The sequence below is a fragment of the Cyanistes caeruleus genome, chromosome Z (assembly GCF_971803275.1).
Source record: "Cyanistes caeruleus chromosome Z, bCyaCae1.hap1.1, whole genome shotgun sequence".
In the NCBI taxonomy this organism is placed as follows: Eukaryota; Metazoa; Chordata; class Aves; order Passeriformes; family Paridae; genus Cyanistes; species Cyanistes caeruleus.
The window spans coordinates 34,168,697-34,185,747 of NC_141732.1; the positions used below are offsets into that span (position 1 = coordinate 34,168,697).

The 17,051-nt window shown below is 39.8% G+C and overlaps 1 protein-coding gene across 1 annotated transcript in view; it reads right to left on the reverse strand.

The window, feature by feature from the left end:
- MTAP (methylthioadenosine phosphorylase) overlaps window positions 1-17,051 on the reverse strand; it is a 33,899-nt gene that overhangs the window by 2,438 nt on the left and 14,410 nt on the right. The window contains exons 4-7 of the mRNA XM_086867181.1: window positions 15,551-15,718; window positions 10,446-10,548; window positions 6,316-6,555; window positions 5,681-5,803 (exon numbers count right to left, since the gene is read on the reverse strand). Of these exons, the coding sequence (XP_086723307.1) occupies window positions 5,681-5,803; window positions 6,316-6,555; window positions 10,446-10,548; window positions 15,551-15,718 (634 nt within the window). The remainder of the gene's footprint in view (window positions 1-5,680; window positions 5,804-6,315; window positions 6,556-10,445; window positions 10,549-15,550; window positions 15,719-17,051) is intronic.

Here is a 17,051-nt window from a genome sequence, read left to right on the forward strand (position 1 = left end):
GCTGTGTATCACCCATGACTGACCAGCCTATCTAGAAATTTCCTTGACACCAACCAGAAATCACTTGGACCACTTGGACCAACAGCACTATCTGCATTTCCTGACACATGACATAAATACCATGTGACCATACCCTGCCCTGCAAGAGTGAGGGCTTTAATCTGACACTGGAAAATTATCTTTTTACAGCAAGAAAGGCATGAAATACTGGCCTAAAGACATCTTAGACAGTTAAGAAATAGTAACTTTTAAAGTACAGTCACTGACATATCACAGATTAAATGATACATGAAAGAGAAGCAAATCAAGCAGCCTATCTTTTAACAAAAAAACAGCCTGTGGACATTTTGTTTCAACACTGCAGTCTTTCCTAAAGACTACTGTGAGATTCAGTGATGACACTACTGGCATGTGTGTTAATCTGGAATGAATACCTGTATGGAAGGAGACAGAGTAATTACAGGTGGACAGAGACTGAAAGCACATTTTCTCCTGCCAGGTGAAGTTCCTCCTGTCATAGAAGCCAGATTACAGATCTTGGAAAAGAAAAGCTGTGCCTATGTAGAACTTTACTGTTTCAAGGGCTTCCCCAACACTGAAACAGACATTTGCAAATGCACCTTTGAGATGCATAGCTGTGGCCTGGATATATCCTGTCACTGATCGTAGTGTACCAGCTGAAGTCTTACTCAGCTTGCTCCTTGTCTGTGTTCCTTAACACATTTCCACAGGGCATGCAAGAGGTGCTGCCTTCAAGCTCTAGGAAAAGGTACCTCCAAAACAAATTAATACAAAAACTTCCATCATTTGGCCTTCAAAACTCCCACTATAAAATATACTGAAATATACTACAAGACAATAGTTTTAAAAAACTCTTTATTGTTCAATCACACACTTGTACAGAGGCACATACATACACATACCTTTCCTTTTGCTTCCCTGCAAAATTGCCTCCCTCATTCATTAACATCAGTCCATCTGTTTTATTACCATTGAATTCCCCAACCAGGAAGATTTTTAGCCTTTCCTGATGTTCCTACATAAAATTAAAGGAAGCCTCTGGAGCTTCAGAATTTCTCACTATTCCAGAGTTCTTGTTCTTTCAAGTCATTGACACTTACGGCTCCTACTTTCTTGATATAAAATTTCAATTCCCACTGCCTGTTTCCAGCTCTTCCAGTGCCTTCAGATCAACTCCCTTTCTCATTACACTATCACTCAAACCTATCTGCAAGGAACATTAACACCTAAGAATTGCAAGTGAAACTGTCTCAATATTCATCATTGACATGAGGTAGTAGGTATTTAAGAAAAAAAGTGTTAAGAAGTGACATTAGGACAGAGTGACTCTTCCTCTGGTGCATCACATTTTCTTCTTTCAGCGAACAGTACTTAGGGGACTGAGGTGGAAGAAGCACTTCACAATGAACTGAAAGAACAGTTGGCATTCATTAAAGGGGAACACTGCAAATGTAGTGCCAGCTCTCTTTCACTCCCAATGAAGATTCAAGACAATAAAGCATAGGAACACAAGAGGACACTGCTCACTGAACTATGCCCGCCAGAAACCAAGGCAGATTCATCAGTACTTAAGCAGCATAATAGAGATTTCCTTTCATGCCAGTATGAAAAAAAGTGCCTGAGGAATATCTAGCACATTTTACATTATTGTTCAAACTCCAAGTTTGCTGTATACGTAGGCATCTGTATTAAGAAGTGCAATCCCAACCTATGAAAATGTTTTCTGTGGATCAGAGGGAAGAAACAATAGTCATTTTGTTACCTCCCTTATCCATCCATGATACAACTTCCTAATGAATGTGAAAGAGCAAGGAAAAAGTCAGTTACCTCACAGAGGGAACTGTTTCAGATAACCAGGTGAGGAAGATTAATGAAGATAATTCAGGCACTCCTAGTGAAAAGTAGTTTTTTTCAGTAAAGAGTTGGCAAAAGACTAATTTCAAGAATTTGGGTTAGAATTCTACAAACCTGACCTGGTTATTTATGCTTAAAAAGTGCGAGCTGAATTTTACTAAATATATCTTCCCTTCATGACATTGACTAAACTAGAGATAAGAATCACTGATACGATGTATTGGGTTTGCATGGCCTGGTTTTGGTAGCAAGGGGCTGGCTATAGGCCCTGTGAGAAGCAGCTAGAAGCTTCTTCCATTCCCAGCAGAGCCAATCCCTGGTAGCCCCAAAGATGGACATGCCACTGGCCAAGGCTGGGCCAGTTAGAACTGATGGTAATGCCTCTGTGATGGCAGATTTAAGAAGATTTCAAAACAAAAAGGGGTTGTGCAGTTGCAATAGCAATGAGAGCAGAGTGAAAACATGTGAGAAGAATAGCTCTGCAGATACCAAGGTCAGTGGAGAAGGAGGGGCAGGAGGCACTGGAACTGAGGTTCCCCTGCAGCCCCTGGTGCGGCCCATGGTGAAGCAGCTGTGCCCTGCAGCCCCTGGGATCCACGGGGGATGCAGAGATCCACCCACAGCCCGTGGAGGAGCCCATGCTGGAGCAGGTGGATGCCTGGAAGAGACTGTGACCCCATGGGAGACCCGTGGAGAGAGGGGCCCTGCTCCCAGGCTGGAGCAGCCTGTCCTTGGAGGATTGCACCTGTGGAAGAGTGACCTTCACCGCAGCAGTTTGAGGGGGCTGGTGCCCATGGGATGGAGCCAAGTCAGAGAAGCTCATGAAGAACTGTCTCCTGTGGGAGGGATGCCAGGGTGCAGCAGGAGAACAACTCCTCTCCCTGAGCAGTGGGAGCAGCCGTGGGTGATAAACTGACCACAGTCCCCACTCCCTGTCTCCTTGCACTGCTGGGGTAGGAGGCAGAGCTGGAAGGAGGGAGGGGTGGGGCAGGGTGTTTTTAAGGGTTTATTTTATTTCTCATTACCCTGCTCTGATTTTGTTAGTAATAAATCCAATTAATATCTCTAAGCTGAGCCTGTTTTGCTTGTGACAGTATTTGATGAATGACTGTGGTTTTGCATGGCTTGATTTTTGGTGAGGAGAGAAGAAGCCAGCAACAGAAGTGATTTTCTGTGAGGAACTGCTAAAAGCTTCCTCTGTGCCTGGCAGAACCAATCACTGTCTGGCTCTGAGAACAGGCACACTGCTAAGTTAATTAGAAAAGCTGGTAATGCCTCTATGATAACACACTGAACAAAAACATGGGAACTCACTTCTCTTCTTCTCCGGGAGGGGTGGTGGCAGGGGCCACTAGTCCCCTTCCCGGCAGGGCTTCCGGACCATGCCATGAGGTGCCAAGAGAAGCCCTACAGCCAGGAGTGGCCCTGCAGAGAACACCAGGAGGGGCCAGGGCCAGGAGGAGCCACATGGGTGCCGCTGTCTTGGCACAGCCAGTGATGGACTTGGCGCACCTGGAAACTTCTAGCCTGCCACACTGCAAACAGAAGGACAGAAGTGTGGGCAGCTGCTTCTCCTTTTCAGAGCTCTGTATGTAGAGAGGCACTAAATGGAGTTGGTGCTGTGGTGGCTGGTGCAGCCCCTGTGGTGCCAGTGGGGACCATGTGGCCAGCAGCACAAGGAATGGCAAGCAATCCCCTGATGCAGAGCCTGGACAAGATCAGCTTTTCAGCACTGCGGAACCCTGTAAGAACTTTTCAGCTGGCAGAACTTGAGAACAGACAATCCCACAGACACCGATTCTCTCCCGGATCAGGGAAAAGGGAAAGGTGAAGACACGTGAGGAGAACAAGATGGCGACGCTGAGGTCGATGAAATGGAGGGAGGGAGGGAGAGGAGGAGGTGATCCGGGCATCAGTGCTGAGATTCTTCTGCAAGCCGTGGTGAGGACTATAATATAACAAACTGTTTCCCTGTAATTCATGAAGGGCATGGGGAGATGTAGAATTCACCTGCAGCCCATGAGAAAGAGGTGCTCGCACTGGAGTGTGTGGATGCTGAAAAGCTGTGATACAGTGACAGGCTTGAAACGAGAGAGAGAGGACCCTTGCTTCCAGAGATAGAGGAGGAGGACTCCCAGACTAGAACAGCTCATCCTTAAAAGACAATACCAAATCAACTAAATGGCCCATGAAAAAACAGTTGTGGGAAAACTGTGTTTGCCCATGGGAGGGACTCACAGCAGGTTGGGTGAAACTGCTACTCATAAAAATTAGAACCATGCTGAAGAAGTTCACAGAGAACTGTCTCCTGTGAGAAGGACCCCATGGCAGAGCAAAAGAGACTCCCGTCCCTACGCAAAGTGAAGGAAGATTTTTAGAGGTGACAAACTGACTAAAAACCCCGTATTTTGTCTCCCTGTGCTGTCAGTGGGAAGGAAAGAAGGGCTTGGTGGTGGGGGGTGGGGAAGAAGAAAAGATGTTCTAAAGGCTTTAGTTCTCATTATTCTGTTTTAGTTCTTTTAATAATATTTTTTTTCTTTTCCCCTCCTCTGCTTAGCTGTAGCAGAGGAGAATAAGTGAATGGTTCTTTGTGAATGCACTGGCGTTTGGCCAGTGTCAAAATTGCAATATTTTTGGTGGAGAATGAAAGGATAAGGACTTTGAAATATGGAAATGGGCAAAACAAGTATTAAATTACAGAATTAAGCAGAATGATAGTGGGAAATTTGTATTGTAATTGTAGTGAAAAATCTAGGGGTGGATTTTTTGTGTAATTTTCTTATTGGTTCTGTGTAGTGATTATGCTTTAGATTTTGTGTAGAGAATTTTTTCTTCTGTTTAGTTTAGTAATTTTTTTATTGTTCTAATTAGGGATTATATGCTGAGTGTATTTTTGAGGATAATTCTTAAAAAAGTGACTCATAGAGGCTGGGATGGAATTATCCTGCTCTGATTTTGTTAGTAACAAATTCAATTAATATAAGCTAAGCTGAGCCTGTTTTGCTCATGACACTATTTGATGAATAATCGCTCCTTGTCCTTATCTCAACCCAGTCAAAAAAACGCTTGCTGAGTAGCTGGATAAACATCCAAACTGTTTAACATTGTTTTTTCTCTCTTTTTATAGCCACAAATGCATCTCACGTATACCAGTGAAATACAGGAGATAAAAAACACAAGTAAACGTTGTGTAACAAAAATTCTGCTTAAGAACTCCCTTGCCAATATATTTTGAAATGTTTTTATTTTCCATATTTTTTCATGCACCTTGGACTTAAAACTATGGAGAACCCAATTCTAATAACTTCAAACTAGTTATAACTTTTCCTCTACTACATATTAAAGTAAGCATAATAGTTTTGGTTTGGTTCAGTCTCTTCTACTTGACTCTTCTTTGTGCCAAGATCCCAGACCAGGGTTTCATTTGGATACATATATTTGTATCTTACTTTGTATCTCATTTATTTATGTCATATGAACACCTTATGTTCACTGTTGTTCACGTATGGTCACTATGATGTTTCACTTCATCAACCATATAAAGCTATCTGTTTTTTAAAAAACAAACCTTCAAAAGGTTTTTTTGACCTTTCTCAAAACTTCTTGTAAAGCTGAAGATCTTGGCAATAAAACTTGCAAGAATCATGTGGAATCTGTCCACCCTTCTTGAATGAATTTGGTTTCTTGAGGCATTTACTCTGAAATATTTTGATTTAAGCAAAACCACCCTGTAACATACACTTGGGTTATGTTTGACACACATACACATGTCCCTGTTACTCATCAGCCTCATTTTTATACTTACTTTCAGAGTCTGCAGGGTGCTGGTCCATTCCATGGAGCCTATCTGAGGTATAGCAGTAAGGAGTATGCTTGTAGCCTTATTTGCATTCCCTTTCAGTGTCTTTAAAACTTTATCCACTGAAACCTAGAAATATAATACAACTGAGTGGTGTCTCTCAATTTTGACTGCACACATTTTAAATACCCAAATCAATTTAACTAAGAAGTGTAAAAGCAAAGCCTTAGAGTATCAGTCTTTTTAGACAGTACAACTATTTTTTCCTCTGTGTGTGTATGGTTTATACTTCCATATCAAAAATAGGAGAGCTAAAGCATGTACATTGTTTTGCACAGAGCTGCAATCAGACCAATCACAGGAAGACAAGTCACACACAGAACTAATGAGCGTCATACAGACCTCCTGGCTCAGACAACAGGAAACAAAAGGTTTGCTAGTAGTGAGGCAGGTTTATGAAAATAAATGAGATAGCAACAATTGACTCTATTTTTACTTTCACAAGTCATTAATCATGAATAACTCAGGGATACCAATGTAATTAAGAACAGATTTAGTACAGTATGTCATCTCTTATTAAAACCTACACATTCTCACCCAAATCCCTCAGGACAACACCAGAGAAAAAAAGCTTTACTCACTGCTTCTTCATGTTCCTTCCAGCAGTCATAATCCGTTGCCATGGCAATACTTGCATAACTCATTCCAGCTTCCTTTGCAAGAATCACTTCAGGCACTGTAGTCATGTTGATAACGTCAGCTCCCCAACTGCGAAACATGCAGCTTTCTGCTCGAGAGCTAAAACGTGGGCCTTCGATTGTGATCACTGTCCCTTTGGAATGACACTGGAGCCCCAGTTTCTTGGCAGTCTCAATAAGAACCTGCAAAGCATGCCATTGTTGAGGAATGGAAATAATTCCCCTCATACACTGCTTTTGCATTCCATCAAAAACTTTCAAACAAAAGAAGTTAGCTCTATACAAAGTAGTCATTTTTCATGTGTTGAAAAAAAACTTTCCAAAACCAAAGATGATTTCCTCACCCAACAAAGAAATTAATAGTCCTTCCAAAAGGGATGAACTTGAACTCATCGGATTTTGCTAGTATCAGATGGATTACTATTTTCAATGCAGACCAAGAAGACAGGGAAACAGAATTTTTTTTCACCTTTAGACTTTGTCTCCAATGCAAACAGAACTGCAGGTAAAAGTATTCCGCTGAGCACTACATTATCACATGGTGGAGCTGAGCCAGTGAAAACAGTAGTAAGAAATTCACATATTGAAAGTAAAACTCCACAAGCACATACTTCAGTGTACCTTGGGAATCTGTGCAGAAATTATTACATTTTCCTATGTGAGTGGCTGAGCTGTACACTGGACATAAAGCACGTACTTCCCATCAGTATTTTAGTTCCAGTGAGAACCACATATATGGCAGAATAGTCCTGACTTTCTCTCTTGGTAATTGGCTTGGATAACATCAGTTGATGCAGCTGGAATAAGAGGGTATTAGCCTAGGAAAATGGGACTAGGATACCCATCACTGTCCTGAGCAGGAAAGTTAAAGGAACTATTATGACATCTATTTAAAATGGCCATCAAAAAAAAAAGAGAAGAGAGGGAGAGGGAGAGGGAGAGGGAGAGGGAGAGGGAGAGGGAGAGGGAGAGGGAGAGGGAGAGGGAGAGGGAGAGGGAGAGGGAGAGGGAGAGGGAGAGGGAGAGGGAGAGGGAGAGGGAGAGGGAGAGGGAGAGGGAGAGGGAGAGGGAGAGGGAGAGGGAGAGGGAGAGGGAGAGGGAGAGGGAGAGGGAGAGGGAGAGGGAGGAGAGTACCACCAAAAATTGTGGTAGGCCAGGAGGGACCTTCATAACACAGAAGCAGTGAAAAACCTAGTCTGACACCACTAGAAGTAACTTCTTAGCCTCATGACTTACTCCATGTGGAGCAGCTTCTGTGCAAAACACTGAGATGCCTACACTCAACACAAACAGATGCAACAAGCAGCAACAGCTCAGTGTGTTACATGACCTTGTGGGGTGCCTTCTCCTTATCATATGGATCAGTGGATTGTGTGGAGCAGCGGATTTTGTGGAGCAGCACAACTACATAAAGCCTGAGTACCCACATCTTCCACTGCAGATGCATATAAACAGGTAAGTCTGCACTGTACCTGGGTTGTAGCAACACCTGACACACATACAGGTTGGAAGAAGTGATTGAGAGCAGCCCTGCTGAGAAGGACTTGGGGACAACGGATGATGAAAAACACAGTATGACCTGACTGTGTGCCCCTACAGCCCAGAAAGCCAATGGCATCCTGCATCAAAAGCAGTGTGGCCAGCGGGGTGAAGGAGTGGATTCTACCCCTCTGCTCTGCTCCGGTGAGACCCGGAGCAGAGCATCCAGCTCAGGGGCCCTTACTTTAAGAAAGACATGGAACTGTTGGAACAAGTACAGAGGAGGGCCACAAAATTAATAAGACAACTGGAGCACCTCCCCTGTGAAGACAGGCTGCTAAAGTTGGGGCTGTTCAGCCTGGAGAAGAGAAGGCTGCAGGGAAACCTCATAGCAACCTTCCAATATCTGAAGGGTTCTACAGGGAAGGTGGAGAGGGACTCTCTGTCAGGAACTATAGTGATAAGACAAGGAATAACAGCCTCAAATAGAAAGAAGGGAAATTTAGGATATTAGGAAGAAAATTTTTAATTTAGGGTGGTGAGACAGTGGGACAGGCTGCCAAAGGAGTTGTGGATGCTGCAACACTGGGAGTGTTCAAGGCATGGTTGATAAGGCCTTGAACGACATGTTCTACCAGAAGATACTCCACCACATGGCAGTGGAAGCTAGGACTAGATAATCTTTAAGGTCCTTCAACCCCTTAAAATCCTATGATTAATTCTGTGCTGTAAGTTGATCTAATATTAATCACACCTAATATTTTGATTTATTGATGCTATTGATGCTGAATATATATTTAACTGAATGCCAGTTAATTACACTGTTAATAAATCAACAGACCAACTGATACGACATAACCACAGTTGAGCAGTACCTTTCTGAAACTCGTCACAAAATTCCAGCTTTACTGCTGTAAAGCAGTAAACTGTAAGATGTTGTGTTGAGCCACAGTTTCTAGAAGTAGCAATACCCAAAATACCCTATATTATTCAGAACTTCTGAACTCCATTTAGATTTTCATTTAATTTACCATGCATAAACCAACTAAACAGATCATTTTAATGTATTTGCACAAATGCAATATGGTATGAAGGTTTCAGATGTTTGATGCAAAATTCCTTAAATATTTTACATTCATGATTTTGGCTTTTTTATTATTATTGGATTTATTTATGAAATTCCTCTGAGTTGGGATAAACTGGGCTGAAATTAACCCAACAATTTTCAGACATGGTTTCAGGAAAAAATATAAATCACTTTTATCTGGTATTTTCAAATAAAGTGAATATACACCTTCTCAATCTCACACACAGCTCAAAATCCACATGTTCTCTAAAATATTTCTTAGGCTGATTAGAATGCACAGGCTAATCAGATAATGATCACATGTGAGACTGGGAAGTACCTAAATGTTTTTTCTCTGCTTGAAAAGGCACATTTCTCTGCTGGCTTTTCAAAAAATGTAAAACCCAAATAACATCTCTAACTATCAACTGAAAGAAAACTAGTCTTGGCATATGTTTCCTGAAGTCTCAGGAAATGTCTTATGTATGATTACTTACTTTTTTAAACAAATGACAATGTGAAGGACATCCAATCACCAAAATAATAACACTTTTTAATCCTTAATAAACTCCTTGCATCTGCTGTGACATGATGTCATGCTCACAGTAGAAAGAAACTAAATGACAACTAATCTTTGGTAAGAGCATGTGGCTAGGCTCTTTTAGCAAGAAAAATGGAAAGTATTTTGCATAATTTACTGTTCAATGACAGAAAGGCAAAAGCATGCACATGTATAATATGCAGTAGTTTGTTTCTTCATGAGACCTAAAGTATCTTCAGCTCATTGTACAACACCTTGGTTCCTAGTGTGGATGTCTCTAAACCACAGTGTGGCAAATTAACAAAAACAGCACATAATGACACTGAAGCGAATTGGTGACAAAAGCAGAATAGCTCAGTAGTCCAAATGTTTGTACATGCTCTGGGTATAGATTGTGCCACCTGCTTCACAACTCAGCTTGGTCTTGATTGCAGAGAGCAGGTCTCTTAGATGAGTATGACTGATCCTGTAAGTGCTCCTGCTCCTCTGAAGAATGTGCTTGCAGCTACTACTGATCAGAGCATTCCACACCACCACAAAATATGCAGCTCAATCTTCACCTTCCTTTTTCCTCAACTCTAGGAATACACTAAGGTGACATATTTAATGCACCTCTACCATAGGTGCAGCTTTATTCAGAAAAATACTTAACTAATTTCTAATTCTAACTGCTTTGTTCACTTTGTTGTTTTTTTGGCTGGTTACTCAATAAATAAGGATCTTCTGTCCTGTTACTATGACTCTGAGAAAATCTATATTGCCAACTGATTTCTTCTGCATACCTCCTTTAGGAAGACAGACACAAGTTCTTTTATTTACCATGCCTTCCAAATGTTACATTCATCCTTAATACCATGATGTATCTGAGAAACAGGATAAAGAGGTGCATATTGCCTCTGTACTCTAAGACTGCACAATTAGACTAATATATCACAAATAAGTGCCATAAAAACAACATTTCTTAATGCTATTACAGAATTCACTAACCTCTCTGGTTTTAGTGCAGAACGGTTCAGCCATTGGAATATGACATACTCCTGAGAGAGTGGAATGCTGCCCATCATATAAAGTACAATGTCTTTTAGTTGTCCTAGAAAAGCAGAAAATTTGCTTAGAGAAAACAGAAAAATAAAGCAATAAATTGATACAAATCAAAAAACACAGCATCCCTGGGAGAGGAAGAAAAAATCAGTATGATATTAGCGACCACCTGTAATCTTGTTCGTTCTCTGTACAAACCTTTGAGAATTGAGCTGATGAGTATAAAATTGTTACTCCACTAGTGCATTGTCAATTCATTATGAAAACCTTTCGTTAACCAAGACAGTGAAATGCTGATTTGTTCCTAAATAACACAAACAGCCCTATTGTGATGCGATTCTACTGCAAAACAATCCCTAATTTAACAGTCAGGCATGTAACCTCTGGAAAAAAATGTAAGCTTTAAGAAAATGAAGGAATAAAATCTCAATTACCACAAGGCTGCTCATATTACTGCATTCTTATATTGAAAGGATGGGAATTTATAGGAACAGCTTCCAGCATGAAGGAAGTGTGAATTCAACCAGAAAAACCTTGGAACAGGATGTCTTCATGTTCTTAGAAAGATCACACACACATGCAGTAGCAGCTTCCAAGTAGAAGAACACTTTTTTTTCTCTTCTTTCAATGGATGGAAATGATCAAACATGCTGGAATTACCATCCAGAATGCCATTTTGGAACCCATGTATCTGCTACCCACTACCACTTTACCCTCAAATGCACTGCCTCAAGCAAATCTACCCAATTGGATGGCGCAAATCCTCTGGAACAATGTTCTCAGACACTCCCTGCTTCCCTACAGTGTGTCACATATTGTCCTTTACAGGAGAAAATAAAGACAACAGCCAAATTCAATCCACAGTTGAAATACAAAGTATCTGTTGGTAATACTTTTTATAACAGCTCCCAAATAAAGTCACTAGGAAATATTTAAACAAGGTTTTTAAATACAACTTGCATGTTAAGAGTAGTTTTGGACAAAAAAATGCATCAATAGAGTAGCCTTAAGAATGTGATTATAAAATAGGATAGAGATGGACAAATTAAAACCATCTGGAAAATGGGATGGAGCTGTAAAAAATCAGTTGAAACACTAAAATCAATTATCTTTTATGGGATACTGAAATGCTGCAAATAGCATATATGCTATTTTTCACACTTTTCTATTTTGTCTGCTAATGAATTATTTAGAGTTGGAGGAAATGGTAAAAGTCACAATCCATTTCCTGCATTAAGGTACTTCAGACGTTGTTAGGCACTTTCAATCAGAAAAGCCCAAGGAAAGATCTAATATGCATAAATATTAATATCTGACTTTCGGATATCCTGTGTTCTCTGAAGAGAGTGACCACATCACTACATGGCCTCATAAAGAAATCCTACTACATTTAGCACCACTCATACAAACTGCATGACACTAAGTAACAACAGTAACACCTGTAACTGCTTCGATCAATGGATGACATTAGATAATTTATCTTCTACATCTATTGTAGTTTAAACCCACCTGGAAATTAAACCCCACTAAACCCCTGTATCTGCAGCAACAGCCACACTTTTATTCTGACAAGAAGTTGGCTTTTGCCCCTTCATTTTGGTTTTATGACAGTAACATTAGATTTTCTGGCAATTCTGACTATTACTGATTCTAGGAAGTAAAATACAGCTCAATAAATGAACAAACCAGTCATTTCCATCTGTGACAAACAGTTCTCTACCACTTCCATCATCACCTTCCTCCTTCTTCCAGTAGTGTTGAATTATCAAAATATTGGTAATTAAAGAACAAAATGTAAATTCAGACTGGCATAAGCATACAAAAAGCAGTCTCAGTATGCTCTGCATCTTCAGGGACACTGAAAGAAAATGATACAAAAAAATTTACAGGCAGTAATAATAACTGCAGCAATTGTAGTTGTGACACAGAACAGAAACAATTAAACACACAACTGTTACAGGCGAGTAACATTATTTTCTGCACCTCCCAAGATGAGCTCAGTCATTCAAGTAACATAGTTACAGTCTTTTCTTCTCTTCCTAGCAAATATCAGCAGCAAACCAAACAAAAAGTATTCAAAAGCCCCCAATTAGTCTCATGTATTCAACTGATTAACAGTACTACAATTTACTAACAGGAGTCAAAGGCAGAAAAAAAATATCCTATGTTTTTGAAGTACCTTTTTAAAGAAGAGAACAGCTTTTGCAGCCTAGAGTAGCAAGTGGCTACTTTTGGATTTGGTAGCAAGGAGAACACAATACATGTATTTTTGTTATTTATTTAATAAAATGTATATTTTATTGTTTAAATACACAAAATAATAAGCATAAAGAAAGCAGAGACTACATACGGAATCAAAGACTAGCCGTGGTAATGACTTGCAGAATTAGGCTCTCAAAAATTTTGAAATCTTATGTAGTTCTAATTACACCTATTCAGTGTTTCATACTGTAAGTCAATCCCGTGCTAGGCAGAAGTCCTACACAACTCCTTATGTTGGAATCCCACCATTAATTTCACAGTGTGTATGCTGAAGGAGAACAAATTACAGTAGCTGCCCACAGTTTTCTGCTCAGTTCTAGCTCTTCTTCCACTCCTATTCACTATTCCTTCTTTTTGCTTCACACCTGTAAGGAGAACTGAGAACAGGAATTCTCCGTATGGAGAATATATACAGATAGAACCCAGATACTAAAAGGTACCTGGACACCAGAAGTCATTGATTTTAATTGTGGCCTGAGTAAATCCTTGCCATCTAGACCACAACTTCTTTCCTATGTACTGTCTGGCACGGGTCAACCACTATATAGAATCCAGAATACCTTTCAAGAAAAATAATTGACTGTTTTTGCAAATTTAACCAGTACCCTCTTTCCAAGACTATTAACACTGTTTGCATGACCCTGATCTTTGGTGGAGAACTAAAATATTCTGTCCCATGAAAATACCTTCCTACCTAGTAGCATTGTTGGCATAATGACTTATATAATACAATCACTCTTAGACTGCTGTGAAGGGCTAAATGCAGACTCTGTCTCCAAAGACCCGGCAGTCTAACACTCCCTGGCATAGAACATAATGAGAAAAAGATGACACAGGAATTCAGCTGTCAAGAGACAGACTATTACAATATATCAGTTTGCTGAATTAAACTGCAAGTTTGAGATTATTTTAAAATTCATATTACATACAATTTTCCACAGTGAAACTTTTTCATATGCTTTTCTGAGAAGCTTTTTGATTTCCTGGTGCCATTAAACAAGTCACAACAAGTTTCCACTTGCCTACATCAAAATGAAAACTTGCATGCCCAAACAACACATTGCTCATAAATAGGTTACACCATTACAACTGGTGACCATCTGAATAAACTCTAAATGAAAACATAGATCACAGAACAGCTGAGAGTAGAAGTGGCCTCTCAAGGTCACATGGAGGTCTACCTAAAATGGGCTATCCAGGTCCATAACCAGATGGCTTTGAGTATCTTCAAAGATGGAGATTCTGCCGCCTCTCTGAGCAACCTGTGTCAGTACTCAGAAACCTTCAGTAAAAAGTGTTCACTGATGCCCAGAGGAAACCTCCTGTGTTTCAGTCTGTTCCTACTATCTCCAACCCTGAGCGCTGCTGGACAGAGCCCGGCTTCTTCTACATGCCCTCCCTTCAGGTATTTCTATTAGTGATTAGTGATATTACCCTTGAGTCTAGTCTTCTCCAGGCTGAACAGTCCCACTGTCTGAGCCTCTCCTCTTGGGAGAGATGTTCCAGTCCTTTAGCATATTCGTAGTCCACTGCTGGGCTCTCTCTAGTATGTCCATGTCCAAGTTGCACTGTGCAGCCCAGAACAGGATACAGTACTCCAGGTATGGCTCACCAATGGTAAACAGAGGCTCCCTTCACTTACCCAGGAGTCTGCCAGGTGATAATGCAGTCTAAATAACTGGTGCTTGACTCACAATCATCCAAACTGTGTCCTCAAGTCTGTTTAATATCTTTCCTACATAAATCAGTATCAATACCAAAAAAAAAAAAATAGCACTGTCAGCAATATAGCTGATATTCACCCATAAATCAACTCCAGTTTAACAGGAAGCATTTTATATGGGGCTTGCACTTGCAGGGTACTTAGTAATTTAGACGTGCTGTATCTAAAACCTACTCTTATAAGAAAAACACATGGAAAAAAAAAAAGTCAGTATGTCAAAATTTGAATAGCATTGCAGTGCAGGTAACAAATCTAGGTCTACACGTTCCGTTGGCAATGAAATATTACCAGCAGCACCACAAATGCCCTAAGAAGCTGCATAAGCCATTTTAAATACTTCTAATTAGGTGGAATACCCAAATAAGACTTCAAGATATAATACACCTCCAAGTATTAAATGTAAATTTACCTTTAAAATGTGCAACCAGATCTTTGAACTATTGGTGTTGCTGGTGATCTTTAAATGTAGCTTTATTTTGTCCCCAGCATTGCTTGAATTTTTTTAGTCAGATAGTCAAGGAGGATAGGACCGACTGACGTACAGACTTTGGAAACAAATTTACTTCCTTATGATTCTTAACAAATCAGATATGCAAGCATCTATTCTTGTTTTAAAACAACCTCCTCTCTTTTGCTACTGTGTTGCATTTATCTTTGTTGTGCAAGACCTCATTATTATAACATATATTTTCCTAGATGATTCCTACTATGTTTTCTTGTACATTTCATTTCAGACTCTTCATAAATCTTGGAACAGCCTGTGCTCTTATTCATGTTTCTATCCCACATCTGACAATAGAAGATTTTTTACTTCTGAACAGTCTTCCCACAGAGCTATACTTTAGCTCATTCATGGCCATTCTTCAAAGCCTGGTGCTTCTGTGTCTGTTAGAATGGAACTTCTTACAATCACATTCCCATTTCCTATCATATTTTCTTGTACAAATCTCACTTTTTGACAGAAGAACCGAGGGTATCGTTTTATTTTACAAGAACTTAATTTAACATGAACATGTTATTATATGGTTTAACCCCATTTGTCCTAATTTTTCTCCTTCTTACTCACCTGTCAATAAACTGGTCAATTATGACAAGATCACCAGGTTGTATTTCCTCTCGTAATGAACCACAGGCAGTAGTCACTAATACATGAGAACAATTTTCTTCTTTTAATGCCCAGATATTGGCACGGTAATTGACGTTTGATGGCATAATTGTATGATGCCTTCCATGTCTGCAAAGATACATGAAGCAAGACAGTAAAATAAATCAGACTGAAGTTGCCTTTCTTCTCCCAATAAGGAGAATTTCAAGAAACTTATTTCCCATAAAAATATTGGAAGTGGAACTGACTATTTCAGCTACTTCTGGTATATTTTGTTTTCCTAAATATATTGAATTTCTCTTGGAATTCAATTTAAGAAGCAGTGGTGTAATTTTCTTTTTAAATGCAAAATTTTAAGTTCAAGACTGTAATGAAAAGAATCTTAAAAATACAATTCAAATACACTTCAGCAGCTCTGAGATTAAAATAAGCATTTTTCTCTGAATCCTCGAAGTCAGTTCCATACCCCTTTTCCATACACTACAGGAGGTTCTTAAGATTTATATACACCTCCATGAATTTTCTGCTGAAGAAAGGAGAATCTGCCCAGAAGCACTGCTTGTATTCTCCCACACAACAAGCAGCACATCACAGAACGTTGTATTCTAATCTGTCATCTTTCCAAAGAAAAATAGAATCATCACATTTTTCTCATTGTTCTTTAAGTGATCTGACAGCTTTCATAAATTAAAAGAATGATTTCACACTGCTGTAGTATTCTTTTTCACGAAGACAGGAAATACTTGCTCTTATAAGCATGAGCTTTTGTGCTATCTCTGCTACAGAAGCACATCATTTACATGATTAAACACATTAGAAAATCATTTCAGTCATGTAAGAGAAAAGAAGGGACTTACTTTCTCAAATTATTTTTTTCAGAGCCAAAAAAGCCCTAAGAATTTGATCATTCAGGAACTGCAGGCAACATGACAGTCAGGATTCCCATGTTGTCATTAGCATTTCTGATAATCTACTAATCACACAGATTTATTGCTTTATTGCAGTTGTTGTCATAATCTTCTTATAGAATATACATGCCTTTTTTTTTCCAATATGCTTCAGAAGCCAAAACACCAAGAAAAATTTGCAGGTACCTTAGCCCTAAAAGTGAACTCACAAGGTTTCTATATGAACGGTCATAAACCCCAGGGAGAAAGTAGACCACAACCAAGTTTTTCAGACATCTCTGGTCCAAGGTCTAGTTTGAAACAGTACAGCTATGAGAACTGGACTTAGCAGCTCATTTGAGAAAATGAGAAAAACGTTGTCTAGGTGTAATGAAATATATAAACAAAATCCATGAAAGATAAGAAAAGCAAAACCACAGACAGAAGTGTAGTTGCAGAGATGGTTAGCAGTAAGCAGCTTTAATGGAAAAACACTGGAATGAAAAGAATTGGGGCCCCGAGTGCACCACTGGGTCCTAAGTGCCCTAGCCAGTCTCACCCTGGGCCTCCACAGA